Source organism: Lissotriton vulgaris, chromosome 4_1 (assembly GCF_964263255.1).
Source record: "Lissotriton vulgaris chromosome 4_1, aLisVul1.2, whole genome shotgun sequence".
Lineage (NCBI taxonomy): Eukaryota > Metazoa > Chordata > Amphibia > Caudata > Salamandridae > Lissotriton > Lissotriton vulgaris.
The window spans coordinates 1,177,940,414-1,177,955,488 of record NC_141691.1 but is presented as its reverse complement, the minus strand read 5'-3'; the positions used below and the strand labels follow the sequence as shown (position 1 = coordinate 1,177,955,488).

The 15,075-nt window shown below is 47.4% G+C and overlaps 1 protein-coding gene across 1 annotated transcript in view; it reads left to right on the top strand.

Moving 5' to 3' along the window:
• CDH20 (cadherin 20) overlaps positions 1-15,075 on the top strand; it is a 287,836-nt gene that overhangs the window by 133,957 nt on the left and 138,804 nt on the right. Inside the window, exon 3 of the mRNA XM_086965411.1 lies at positions 2,820-3,114. Coding sequence (XP_086821537.1) covers positions 2,820-3,114 — 295 coding nt within the window. The remainder of the gene's footprint in view (positions 1-2,819; positions 3,115-15,075) is intronic.

Here is a 15,075-nt window from a genome sequence, read left to right as displayed (position 1 = left end):
GCTTCAGAAGTCTGATGAGCCAGGGCCGGGCTGAATAGGTCTGGTCTGCATTTGAAGTGGTGGGGGGAGTAGCACCATCACCTGAATAGGGCTGTGCCTGCCTTCCACAATGACAGCTCCGTGCCCCTGTAGTGTCTCTGTAGCCAGGGCTCACACTGACAATGGAGGTTGTTGTGCACTTGCAAAGTGCCCCACAGAGCTAGTTTTGGCTGGGACCGGACAGTCTCTGCCTTCAGAGAACAAATGATTTTTGGGTATAAAAAGAGGGTCCCAGATCCCAGACTTTTGGATCACTTCTGGGAACTCAAGAGGAACTTTTGCCAAGGCGAAGAGCCGGATACGCTGAGGAAGAATACTACCTCTGTGCTGTTTGCTGTCTTGGATTGGCCTGCAGTGGCTGCTTGCTGCCAAGGATAGGAGCAAAAGGACTTTGTTGTTTGCTTTTTCACCTGCTTGAAGAAAAGATCTCCAAGGCTTGAAACTGAGCTTGCCTCCTGTTTTGAAGTCTCAGGGACACAAAGACTTCACCACCAGCTCCCCTGAATTTCCTTGCTGGGAATTCTAACCTGCATAGAGGTGCCTGCTGCTGTTTAGGACCTCTAGAGACTTTTTGTCGCTGTGAGCTGGAAAATTGACGCAACACCAATAAAGCATGTCAAATCCGCACCTGTTTTCCGACGCATCGCCAAAGAAATCATTGCAGAGCCTGCCGCGGCTCGAGAAATTGCTGCACGATGCATTGGGTGCAACAATCTCCGAATTCTTAGATCAACGCGCCAATCCCAAAGCAAGCATGCTGTGCGGCTGCACAAAACCATGCATCATACCGGATCGATACATCGCATCGAGGCACCAAGACTGTCACACTGTTGGGGGCCACAGTAAGAAACAGATGCATCAACTCTCCCGCAGTAAGAAAATGACGCATCACCTCCTCTCCAGTAAGGACCCCACGCATCAACTCCTCTGCGCTGCAGGAAGGAACCAACGCATTAACTCCCCCGATCAAGGAATCGACCCATCACCTTCCCTGAGTGTAAGGAACCGAAGCATCACCTTCCCTGTGGCCATTTTGTTTGTTTTGCATGACACATCTAATGTACTTTTGAGAAAATGTTCGCATTTATAACTTGCATTGAACTGAACTATTTCTACTATTTGAAAGCCTTATTTGTAATACTGTATTGTGGATTTTTGTCTTTTGGTCTTGTTTTGGTTTAGATAAAGATTCATTTTTTTCTAAACTGGTGTGATGTCCATTTGTAGTTCACTGTATTACTGTGTGTGTTCACAAATGCTTTAGACACTGCCTCTGAGATAAGCCTGTCTGTTCGTGCCAAGCCACCAAGGGGGTGAGCAGGGGTTATTTTAGAAGTGTATCCCCCTTACCCTGACTAGAAGCAAGGGTCCCTATTTGGACAAAGGTACTTATCTGTGCCAACTAGAGACCCCCATTTCTAACAACAGGCCAATTTGCAATGATGTTCTATCCCCAGTTCTATTCCCATGTTCTTACAATCAGAGTGCGCGGGCAATAAGTAGGACTGTGCTCTATTTTATGATATACTGCCCCTGCAACAATCTAACAATACATGAGGCCTGGTCGCAATCTATGTTGGGCACACCCTTAAAACGCTACTCTGTCTTTCTCTGCGAGTGTCCAACTGGGATGGCTTTAGGGAGGTGGGCAAGAGTCCCCCAGAGGTTGGTGCAGCACATGACTGCACCTGCCTATGGAGGGATGCTTGGTTGGATCTGGTACCTATATACCTGCTTCCGAAGAGGCACACTAGGGTGCAGTGAGGGGAATATTTATGTAGGTTTAACGTCAACCTTGTGCAATGAAAGGAGGCGCAAGGGCAACGCAAAACCAAAGGAGGGTTTATCAAGCCACTCAAGGCCACTTTGCATGGCCCTGAGTGGCTTCGTAAATCCAGAGTAATGCAAAGCAGCGCAAATAGATGCCTTGCATTACTCTGTCCCAGGGAGGCATTCCATGGGTGGAGCATGGGTGTTCCCCCTGCATGCACCTATGGCTTTTTTCACATTCCCAGATTTACAATTACTGGTAGACCTGCAAAAGCGTCAAAAGGCTACGCCTCCCCAGGTGAGGCATAATGAGGAGAAATTTCTTTATTTCTACCCGTAACTTCCTCTTTTTGTGTGTGCAGCATTCTGCAGCACACACAGAAAGAGGAGTGTGCCTCAAATGATTGTTTTTGTTCAGGAAGGTCTTCCTTCCTTCACAAAAACAATACAAATTAAAATGCAGGCTTTGGGGGCCTGAGTTGGCGCTAGGCAGCACATTGTGTGCCAGCTTTGGGAAAGGACAGGAATGAACTCTATATTGTTAAGTACAGTGCATTCCTGTCCATTCCCGATCATGCAGCACAAAAAGGTGACTTTCTGCACTGCATGATATCTTAATAAATATGCCCTTAAATCTGCTCCAGGTCCAGGGTGGCACACAGTTTGTGTACCTTGCAAATGTCTTTATGCGCTTACACCTACATCAGTAACACAAAAGTACGTCTGAGCTCAAAAAGTGTCCAGAAATACAGATTGCATGATGTCGGCACTTACGTATCAGAGCCCAGATGGCTAGGATATTTTTATTTTGATGCAAAAGAACTGCATACGTATGTATGCCGCAAAGTGGTTCAATAATAGGAAACATTTAGGTAAATTGTTTCTTTAAAAGTATATGGATTTACAGTAAAGTTTCTCTGGAAAATCAGGGCTAAACACATTTTTTTCTTAGAAAATCATGTTTTCGTTTCTTGCCAACATATTCATGTAATTATATTATTGATTGACAGCTTCATTCAGATATGGACAAAGGAGATGCATCAATCAAATACATCTTGTCTGGAGAAGGTGCTGGTACCATGTTTACAATCGATGACACAACCGGTGATATTCATGCCATACAGAGGCTGGACAGGGAGGAGCGCTCCCAATACACGCTGAGGGCCCAAGCGCTTGACCGGAAGTCCGAGAGACCACTAGAGCCCGAATCCGAATTTATTATCAAAATTCAGGACATCAATGACAACGAGCCCAAGTTCCTCGATGGACCGTACGTTGCCTCAGTGCCTGAAATGTCTCCAGTGGGTAAGGTTTCTATTTTTATTCTTTTTTTCTGTGGCAAATATAACAGAAAGATCAACTGACAATGTGATAGGACTTGTACCCTCAGAACACAGGAAGAAAGACATAAAAGTATGAACAGTGATGTACATCTCTGACTAAACGTACATTATTGCAATGCAAATGCGAGACCTATGGCATTGCGAATGATTGTCATCACGGACAATGGAAGGGAAGGCATGGGCAGGCAGGGGCAAGGAGGCTCGGACAACTGGAATGTGGGCTGGGGGAGGGGGAGAGAAGGCACAGACAACAGGAGGGAGGGGGGAGTAAAGGAGTCAGAAGGAAAACCTCATTAAAGAAAAGAGTGCTCACAGTCTAAATAATACATACCGTGTAACACTTGTAGTGAAGGGGCCAGTCGCCATGGGAGGTGACAAATGAAGAGGAGGCGGTACTAAGGAGGGACTAACAAGCCTATTGATGAATCAGAAACCAGCATTTAGGACAGACAATGACACAAGCCAAAGGAAAACATGGGCGGAGAGTGGGCGAGGCTTCTATTCGCTACTACTCTATAATAAGTCTTGGAGAGCAATAAATGCACGCTGGCTCAGGCTCGACCTAAAAAGTGCTCCCGGCACAGGTTTCCATGCTTAGTACTGCAAACATATGTTTTTCCCACAGGCAAAACATGTTTTCTGCTAGTCGCAGCAATCAATTACCTTTCCCATCCTCAATGAAGAGTTATTTCATCTCTTGAAGTGAGTACATTACCAACATTTGAAACAGTGAAAAGTGCGTTAATCGAAGTTTGGGAATTCCCGCAAATGTACGTTTGTGGTGTTCCAAAAATTCCATGTCTTGTAATACCCATTTACGACCCCTGCCATGGTACTTACTATTGCTTATTTCTCTAGACCTGTGGTAAAATTAATTTACTCCCACCAGGGATCCCTTTGTGAACTCCCTGCAGACAAAAATGAGGAACTCTTGGCCATAATCTTATCTTCAAGGCAGAGAATACCTTTGTGAGTATACCCATTGGTATTATACATTGCATACAGATTAAGAGAATGAGTACTTGCCTTCATTAAAAGTCTTGCAGTCCTTGCTTCACAATGTTTCCCGTGTTAATGCAAAATTGGGCCCAGTGGGTAGGTGAACATCATTTCCTCTAAATATTGGTACTGATTGAGAATGTTTATGACATGCCTGATGACCGTTTTTTTCCTCATTACATCAGATCATTTCTGAATCATCACTTACACACAATAGGCACACACTCACCCACTCACCTAGTGCTCACTAAATTAGTTATTTCTACAAAAGGGGGCGGTGAGGTGTATGCTGCGCAAGCTCGGGTGGATACGTCCCTCTGGTCCTTTAATTCTAATTTGCTTCTAAGGAAATCTGAACAGCCACCACCCCGACTGTTAATTCACAATTGCTAGCAATTGCATGAATATAAATATGGTTATGATTCCCTGAGCATACAATATGTGAATCTATTTTATACAATGAAAGTTTTTCAGTACACAAATTCAAAAGAAAAGTTAAATGCTGCTTGCTGGACCTGGCTGGAGCTATCCCTTGTTAAGGCTGTCAACTCGCCACGACTTGCGGAACCCGCTTCGCGGGTCCCGCTGCGGATTGCCGGTAAAAACTCACCGTCAGCTAGCTGTCTCCTGCTGGGCTGCTCTCTGGGGGCGTGCGAGGCTTCAGGGCTGCGAGCGTGAGGCTGAGCCACCTGGCCCCGCTCTCCCTGATTGCCCCGCCCCCACCTTACTACAGCCTAAAAGGCATCTGGACCTTCCCCTCTTGGGACGCTGTTTGTTTGCTTGCTGCTTGCTGGACCTGGCTGGAGCTATCCCTTGTTAAGGCTGTCAACTCGCCACGACTTGCGGAACCAGCTTCGCGGGTCCCGCTGCGGATTGCCGGTAAAAACTCACCGTCAGCTCGCTGTCTCCTGCTGGGCTGCTCTCTGGGGGCGTGCGAGGCTTCAGGGCTGCGAGCGTGAGGCTGAGCCACCTGGCCCCGCTCTCCCTGATTGCCCCGCCCCCACCTTACTACAGCCTAAAAGGCATCTGGACCTTCCCCTCTTGGGACGCTGTTTGTTTGCTTGCTGCTTGCTGGACCTGGCTGGAGCTATCCCTTGTTAAGGCTGTCAACTCGCCACGACTTGCGGAACCCGCTTCGCGGGTCCCGCTGCGGATTGCCGGTAAAAACTCACCGTCAGCTCGCTGTCTCCTGCTGGGCTGCTCTCTGGGGGCGTGCGAGGCTTCAGGGCTGCGAGCGTGAGGCTGAGCCACCTGGCCCCGCTCTCCCTGATTGCCCCGCCCCCACCTTACTACAGCCTAAAAGGCATCTGGACCTTCCCCTCTTGGGACGCTGTTTGTTTGCTTGCTGCTTGCTGGACCTGGCTGGAGCTATCCCTTGTTAAGGCTGTCAACTCGCCACGACTTGCGGAACCCGCTTCGCGGGTCCCGCTGCGGATTGCCGGTAAAAACTCACCATCAGCTCGCTGTCTCCTGCTGGGCTGCTCTCTGGGGGCGTGCGAGGCTTCAGGGCTGCGAGCGTGAGGCTGAGCCACCTGGCCCCGCTCTCCCTGATTGCCCCGCCCCCACCTTTCTACCACACACCCCTTGGTCTTGGCTCATAAGTATTGGAGAGAGACGCTGCGCGGGAGCGCGCGGGAGCGTCCGGGGCTAAGACCGGGCAAAGAGCGGGCCGTTTGAGGCCGTTCGAGGACGGAGAGGACTGGACTGGCCCATCCATTTTCACCTGGTTTATCTGGATTCCATAGATTATTTAGGATCCTAATACCCACCCTTGCCATTGTGCTCTCATTGCAATGAATGCAATGGTTACTCGTAGTAAAACATCGAAAGGTGGGTCACAGATTAGTGGTCCTATGGATGACTTTATTACACGTACTAACATAGCTATTGACAAAGAGATTTCCAAACTCCAAAACCGGGTTTCGCTAGAACTAGATGCTGCTAGACGACTGTCCCAAGTTATTGCACTTTCCAAGAAATCCTCCCTAGGCCACATAGCTGCTTCTGTCACCCCTGAGCGCCCGGCCCATCCACATTGTATAATCACCCAGGTCGATGTTCACCATTCCCCGACCCCGGTTACTTGTCAGGTGGCGCAGGTAAATAATGTAGAAATAATTCCGCCCACACAATTTAGTATGCCCATTCCAACCCCAAGTGTTCCGTTTCTGAAAAACGCACCTAACATTACCCCAAGTGGCAAACAACCAAAGAGGAAACGCAATTCTCGCTCTGCTTATTTCCGCAAAAAAGCGAAAATTGCTGTTCCCAAAGATCTGCCCTTAACTAACACCATAGCACCTGGTGCTGGCGCAGAGCCTACTTTCAATGTGCAGCCACCTAGCGGGGGTCAGGAAGGGGTTCCATCTATTCCCTCCACTAATATTGCAGCAGGTGCGGACCCTGAAGTGGATGAGCCATCTAATATTAATAAGGATTTCATAGAGGTGGTATGGGAGACTCTCAAAAAGCTACTGTCACCCCTAGATTTAAGACTCTCCAGGATTGAAAATAACCTGCTAGAAATGGAGAAGAGCATTATTGCTTTGGCTACTCTGGGGTTGAAGACTCTTGAGAACCAGGGCATTACTGCTGTTGACCTAGTGCCACAATCCATTGCACCTGGCACCAACCAAACTTCCTCTAATGTTTCCCCTCTAATAAAACCTGTCCCCAAACCTAGGACTGTTACAGTGGAGCAGGCTCGTGAAAAACCAAACGCCCCTCCACGGGTCACTTCACGCCACCAGCAAATTCTTAATCATAAAATACCTAACAGGCCGATTCCTACTGAATCCCAAGTCCCTCCAGCAAAAGACAACTTTAGAGGTGGCTATATCGACCTCCCCCCTGAGACAAATGATTACCACGTTGTCCTGACGGGTGTTCCCATGATAGGCGACGGCCAGTTTGAAAATCACTGGTCGCTCAAAAATAAAATAATGCACTGGCTAAATGTAAACAGACCAATCCCCAATGGTCGAAGAAGTCGTGTATTAATGGTTCGCAGAACTCCCTGGGTAGGCCCAACGCCAAAAACTATCCCGGGAGACTGCGTAGTAAAGACCTTTGAAGATCCCCACACGGCACATCACATTTGTAAGTGGCCACATAATGATGACTCCCTAGTTACACCCAAACCAGTATCCTTCTTTTATCCCCCTCGACCAAGTCGAACTCAGGGGGACAACTGGACACTGGTCCAGCAACATCCATGGCTTAATAAGCCCCGTGGCCAGAAGGAGACCCTTTTACACTGGAACGGTCTCTCCACGTATAATAGATTTGGGACTCTAGAGGAGGTGGATTGACTCCCAGTGCACTCAGCCATCCAACGTTGCACGGCAATCTTGCCACGGCAGGGGCATGATTTCAAAGATTGCACTGGTCTAGAGTCGGTAATAAACAAAGCGGCACGACCATCCAGCCTGTGGTCTGTAGGGGAACCCTCCACATCTGGTATAAATAAAACTCCTGACAGGGAAGGTTGGCGGTACCCACCTTATAGGTCCCACTCTGAACCCATCTCTATCGAAGCATCAGGTCCTTCTTCTTCTGGTTGCCTTGTGCCCCTTATTCAGCAATTTGAGCTACCTGTAAGGTCTCCTAAAATTGGGAATATGTTTGTTTCTCCCAGGCCCACTGCTCTTACCAATGCTTCTCCACCCAGTGACTCCGCCCTAAAAGACTCTGCCCTAAAAATCTTAAGTTGGAATGTGGCTGGCCTTGATCGTAATCTCAACAACCCTGAATGGAATGATTTCCTGGATCTATATCACATCTGCCTTCTCCAGGAAACCTGGTGCATGGAGCCAAGACACCGAGTGGGATTTTCTACTTTTTTTATCCCCGCTGCCCAGGAACAAGGTTCCAAAGGTCGCCCTTCAGGCGGCCTAATGATTTGGATCAACGTTGCATTGGACCTCAGAGCGAAAGTAAGAAACACCCAGTCAGCTGATCTCCAGTGGTTAACGATAACCCACAAGGGGGAAGAAGTTTGGAACTCTTTAATATCTACCTGAGGGGTGCCAAAGGTGGCGCACCCATCTACCCTCTATAGGCTTAGACCACAATTTGGCAGCCTGCAGTGCGGACTCATACGTAATGCTCGCAGGCGACTTTAATTGCTGCTTTGAACCTTTGGCCAGAGAAGATATCTTGGATACTTTTGAGCAGGATTCTAGGAGAGGCATTCCTATTCTTAGCCTTGACCCGATCCCTAAATGGTCGCAAAATGCCATCGAGATTACCGCTCTTTGCATGGAGCACAACTTGCGTGCTGCAAATGGGCGCTCCAAATCTGACCAATCAGGTGCCCACACCTACAACAGACCAGGCCACACTTCAAGGATTGATTTCGTGCTGTTGAATTACAACCTCTGGCAACACCATCAAGACATGGAGGTTATAGCATCAAGTGATAGTGATCACAATCCCCTATCACTAACTATCTCATCACCTTGGCAGGGTGGAAACCAAGGCTTTCTCGGCCACACCTGGAAATCTACCCACGAACTAGCCCCCACAAACTGTAGTAGGCGCCTGAAGTGGGCAAAAGTTGCAGCTGATGACACAAGGATGACCCAAGCCGGGTCTATTTTGGAAAGAGTAGAGTCTCAGATGGACACCCCAGAGCAATCTGATACAACGATTCTACCCCTATATACCGAGACTGTTTTGGCATTGAGTAATCTATTTATTGTTCCCCAACCTACCCGTAGGGGCCCCGCGAAACAATCAGCTAAATGGTTTACAGGCAAATGTCGCGTAGCAAAGAGGGAACTCGTGGCCACATTAAAAACTAAAAATGTAGTTGATATTAGGGCCGCTAGGAAAACTTATAAAAAAACCTTAGCTGTAGCCAAGCAGGAATATGACTCTAATTTTTGGGGAGATCTAGTAGAGGCAAGCACCAGGAAGGATGCCAAGGGGTTCTGGGATCTTCTAAGAGCCAGGGAAAAGCCGATTGACCAGCAGCTCACTTGTAACATCCCAGGGGGCGTATGGTTCGACCATTTTCTGAAATTATATTCTGCACCACCTTCAGATCCTCACCAGTCAGGGGACCCACTCACGGTTTCACTGCCTAAATCTATTTTTGCGCCCTTGTGCCAGGCCGAGCTATTTACTTGCTCGGATGTTGAAAAAGCAATCCAATCCATCGTCCCAAATAAAGCGGCAGGTCCGGATGGGATCCCAGGAGATCTAATCAGGAACTACCCGTCTTCTTGGAGCAGATTAATTTCCTCTCTTTTGAATGAGGTATTGCTGGGCGGTGCTTTTCCAGATTCCTGGAGGGGCGCTGAAGTTGTACCCATCTTTAAAAAAGGCTCTAGGGACGATCCAGCGAACTATCGGCCAATTAGTTTACTGGATTCTTCCCAAAAGGTGGCAGGAAAAGTGGTTTTGGGCAGAATCAGTCAGTGGGCCGATGAAAATAATATCCTGTCAGATCTCCAAGCGGGCTTCAGAGCAGGAACAGGCACAATCGAGCAGACGTTCCGCCTTCTGATGATCTATTGGAAAGTGGTGGTGCTGGGAGGGGGCAGTCTGTATTTGGTCTTCATTGACCTGCGGACTGCGTTCGACCTAGTACCACGAGCACTTTTATGGAACGCCCTCGATGGGTTAGGCCTTCCCCCCTACCTGCTCTCGCTCCTTGTAAAATTTCACGACAGGAATTTTGCCCAAATTAGATGGGGTACACAGGGTGAGAAAACATCTCGTATACCTGTGGACAGGGGCGTTAGGCAAGGGTGTGTGCTTGCCCCCACTCTGTTCTCTCTTTATATCAACGGAGTGGTGGAGCATTTGCTTCGGCAACCATCAGACGCTCCCACCCTCGCTGGCAGGAAAATTCCGACGCTCCTGTTCGCGGACGACACCCTCCTCATCTCGAAATCCCCAATGGGCATCCAATCGCTGCTCTCCAGCTTTAAGGCCTTTTGTGACGAGAGGGGTTTGGCCATAAATATAGGGAAAACCAAATTTTTGGTTCTCAATCCGCCCAAAAAATCTGTCTTTCCCCCGCTCCTAGATTCTGTTCCACTTGATCGCGTCAAAGAATTTGACTACCTGGGAATACGCATCAGTGACAAAATGACCTGGAAGGCACATCACCACAAAGTGTTCTTGACGCATAAAAGGGTGGCAGGTGCCTTGCTCAAGGAGCAGCGTGCCTCACCATTAAAACCTATTGGGCCGCCCTTGGACATCTATAGGGCAAGGGTTGTGAGCGCCGCACTTTACGGTGCCGAACTGTGGGGCACTCATAAAGTCGATACTCTGGCTCGCCTTGAGAATAACTTTCATAAAGACCTTCTGGGGTTGCCCCACAGCACACCAACCATCCCATTGTTGCTAGATGCAGGTTCCCGGGCTATCTGCGATCAAGCGAAACTACGCCCACTCCTGTTATGGTCCAGAATCTGGAATGTGCATGAGCTTCGAAGTTATGCAGAAGCTCTGAATGACATTATATCACTGCCCGGCTCGCAAAAAATCATCTGGCTCAGAGAAGTCAAGAAGTTGTTGCATAAACTAGGATTAGGAGATGCTTGGGCTAACAAATCTGCTCCCCCGAAACACCAGCTCAAAAAGATCTATTGGGCTTGGGTAGATAGTGAGAGGGTTTGCAGTACAATTCACTGCAAATCTGTATCACTGTTCTTGTTGATTAAAGAGTTACCATCAAGGGAACCTTATTTGGATACTATCCAGAACCCATGGGACAGATCATTGTACATCAAGTTTAGGTTGGGGGTGCTCCCATTATGTGAGTTTACGTCCACTTGGAAACCGCCGGCCCAAACTGTACCTCACTGCCCTTTCTGTGACCTAAGGATTGAGTCTGTGTCTCACATGCTGTTTGAGTGCAATGTTTATGCTGCCCGAGACGTAGGTGGTTGAAGCCCCTCTGCAGGTGTCTGGGTACTCGCTCCCATTTAGAAGCACTGCGTATTTTACGTACAGATGCCAGACCTTTCTTTTCTACCTGCATGGCAAAATTTCTGGGTTGGGCTTGGCGCCTTAGGACTGCAAGGAAACTCTTAATCCAGTGACTGAACCTTCACATGTAACATGCTGCTATGACATGTCCTTATGCTGTTGACTGCTATTTTAATGTTTTTTTTATAATGTATGAAATGCTTTTATGATATGAATTTTATCGAATAAAGCTTATTACTACTAAAATAGCCTTCAATCTGAGTCCGTGATTCATTTGCTTTATTCTTTTTTGTAATTTGCCACGAAGACTTGTTCAAATGTTCTTTCCACTTCCAGATAATTCAAACAATATAATCTTCCGAATAATGTGAACACTAAAGCCGACACATGTGTTTCGTTATTGGAGCAATTTTGTCCAAAAAACTTCCTCAGGGCTAAAACAACTGTCCTTGTCCTTTTGGTCACTATTCACCAAAGGTTTTTAGAAACGCCACATTCGCTCCGGGGTTATGCATACCGTGAGCTTTTGGATCGAGATATAGGTTTTGATATTTGGAAGAAGAAGACACTTAATCGATGGGGTGACATACGAGTGCTGAAGGATTAGTGAAGATTAGATTTGAAATAATCCCAGCCACAGCAATAAAAAAAACTGAGAAATAGCAATAGGTGTTCCTTAAAGAAACTCTGAATCTCTCACCTGAACTTGAATAGGTTCTAAAGTCATCTAATTAAGGCTCTAACTTTAGAATAAGGATGGTTCATAGAATAGGGTCTCAAGGAAATTCAGAAGTACGAGAAGATGTCAGCATTGTAAAGACTCCAGAAGAAGTCTTCCGGAAATGGAAGAACTTTTCAGCATTCAGTTTTACACTTGCAAGAATAAAGAAAGCAGAGAGGTATTTACCCCTCCAAAGCTAAGAGAATCTGTACTAACTCCTAACAGTGTGAACAATATTTAAAACCAATAAAACTTCAGCAACAATCATATCTCTCCCCACCCCACTAGGAATCAATCATTTCACTTCTCGTAGATCTCCCACAGATCCACCTACACCCAAAATTATGAGAGATGGCCTGGAGATGATAAATGCCCTACATTAGGCAGCTTCTTGAGCTTTCCTTTGCGGGTAGTGTGGTCCCAAAGTCACGAGAGCAAGCGGTCTCCCTCCCTATTAAGAAAAAGCCTGGAGCGGACTCGAGTCAGCTGGAGAACTTGCGCCCTATCTCTTCAAAATTGCTAAAAAAGTGGCGAATACTTAATTAACTAATCACATGAATCCGCATAATCTACTCCACCTTACACAATCATGCTTCAGAGCTACGTACTCTACTGAGTCAGCACTGCTTCTTACCACTGACACAATACACAGAAGCGTGGATGAAGGCCAGACAGTGGCCTTGGTCCTACTGGACCTCAGTGCGGCCTTTGATACGGTAACCCACAAATGGCTTCTACAGCATCTCAGAGTAGGTGGGTTGGATGAAGCGGCGCTTAAATGGATGGCCTCTTTTTTGCAGATTAGGAGCTTTCGGTTGGCACACAACCTCGTTTCTCCAAAAGCATAGCGTTGTCTTAAGGGGTCCCTCAAGGCTCCATTTTGAGCCCTACTCTCTTTAACCTTTATATTGCACCTCTGGCTGAGATTATGGAACGGCAGGGAGTCACCTTTGTGTCATATGCGGATGACACACAACTGGTTGCCTCGCTGTTGCAGGCCTCTGACGCAGCAGCCATTAATGTTTCGGCTTGCCTGCAGGACTTGTCATCTTGCCTGCCTTAAATTAAATGGCAGTAAAACAGAGATTCTAGTGGTGGGGAAATCCACCTCCATTTGGTCATCGGCATGGTGGCCACAGAATTGGGCCCTTCTCCTTCCCCAAGAAAACAGTTTAAAAACTCACCTTCTTAGATCAACCGGAACATATTTGGTCATGGTTCTTTAAGTACAACAAGCTAGAATGAGAGTGCGTTCGTTCAGTTATTTAGCAGGCAAGAATTGGAATGCACTCCCTCTCTCTCTCTCTACACTAAACCATCAGAGTCTCTCTTCCAGAAGAAACTAAAAGCCTGGCTCTTCCACGCATAGACCCCCTCTCTTTATCCTTCACTAAAGAGTCTGTGTTCAGGCGCTGGGACACACCAGTTGGTGTAACCAGGCGCTTTACAAGTTTGACTATTATTATTAATGTAACCAGCCAGAAAATCTAGCCGGTAAAATTGCTTCGGGAAAGAGCTGCTTTGAAACCTGACCATCTAACTGGACCCCATCCAGCCCTCAGCTGGGGCATGGATGGAGCATGTAAAGCTCCCTACTGACAGGTTATACATTTTCCCTTCCACCTCCAACCGTTGCTGAAGTGTGAAGAGTCCCTTGCGGACATTTAACACCTAGTCAGAGCAGATGGGAAATGTCTGCATTAAACCCAGGGAATTAGGAATTCCTTGTGGATTTCCAGCTGAAAACAAAATGGGTTCTCATAATTGTTCCCCATTCTATGGGTTCAAACTTATAATTGCATCAATTCATTTGGAGATTTCAGTCAGGATTGGGACTTCCAGACACCTTGAATTTACCCTGTGGAATTCGGTATTACTCACAATCCGGGTCAAGTCTTTCAAATGGACATTTACCTTCCACATACCTCCAGTTGTATTTCACATATTTACATATTTGGACAGGGGCATTACGCGTTATGCCCAGAATCACACAATAGTTTGTTAAGTGCCAAGAGCAGAATTCAAACTCACGGCACCAGGCTCACAAGTTGGCAGCTTATCTACTAGATACATCCCCCATCGTACCCTATTGGGCTCACTGAATACCCTGGGTTGCCAAGTGGGGACTGTCTGGCCCACATGGATGGGAGAGGACGTGAGCCCCATTTACAAGTTGCCCCCCCCCCCCCCCCCCCTATAACTCATTGGATCTCCTTCACTGGGTTGCTCAAGTAGTTTATGGCAAAAGGGGACTCCAGGTTAATGTACCCAATGTTGCACTTAAAATCATTGCTCTTTTACCAGAAGGGGAGGGATTGGCATATACTCCAGGAAATATATATCCCAAGCAGAGATCCAAGAGGGCAGAGGAACGGAGGAAGGACATGCCCAAGCTTTTTTAATTTGATTTAAACAGTTCCCTTACTTTTTTTTTTTAAAGACTGACCGTCGCTGAATGGCTGAAATGCTGCAAGTTGAGATGGAAGTAGAACAGTCTCCTCTAGTGTACAGTGAGAGAGGAGCAGGGGTGGCTAGTGACATTTGAAAGTGGTGGGGCGTAAACTAATTTGCATATTGCACCGCAGCGAGCGAGCGCAGCAAGCGAGCCGGAACCACCTTGCATCCATCCATACATCATTCATGCATCCACCCATCCATCCACCCACCCACCCATCCTGCATCCTGCATCCATACATCATTCATTCATGCATCCACCCATCCATCATCCATCCTGCATCCATTCATGCATCCACCCATCCATCCATCCTGCATCCATCATTCATTCATGCATCCACCCATCCACCTGCCCACCCATCCATCCTGCATCCATCCTGCATCCATCATTCATTCATGCATCCACCCACCCATCCATCCTGCATCCATCATTCATTCATGCATCCACCCATCCATCCACTAACCCATCCATCCTGCATCCATTCATGCATCCACCCATCCATCCATCCTGCATCCATCATTCATTCATGCATCCACCCATCCATCCACCCACCCATCCATCCTGCATCCATCCTGCATTCATCATTCATTCATGCATCCACCCACCCACCCATCCAACCATCCTGCATCCATCCTGCATCCATCTTTCATTCATGCATGCACCCACCCATCCATCCTGCATCCATCATTCATTCATGCATTCACCCATCCATCCACCCATCCATTCTGCATCCATCATTCATTCATGCATCCACCCATCCATCCACCCACCCATCCTGCATCCATCATTCTTTCATGCAC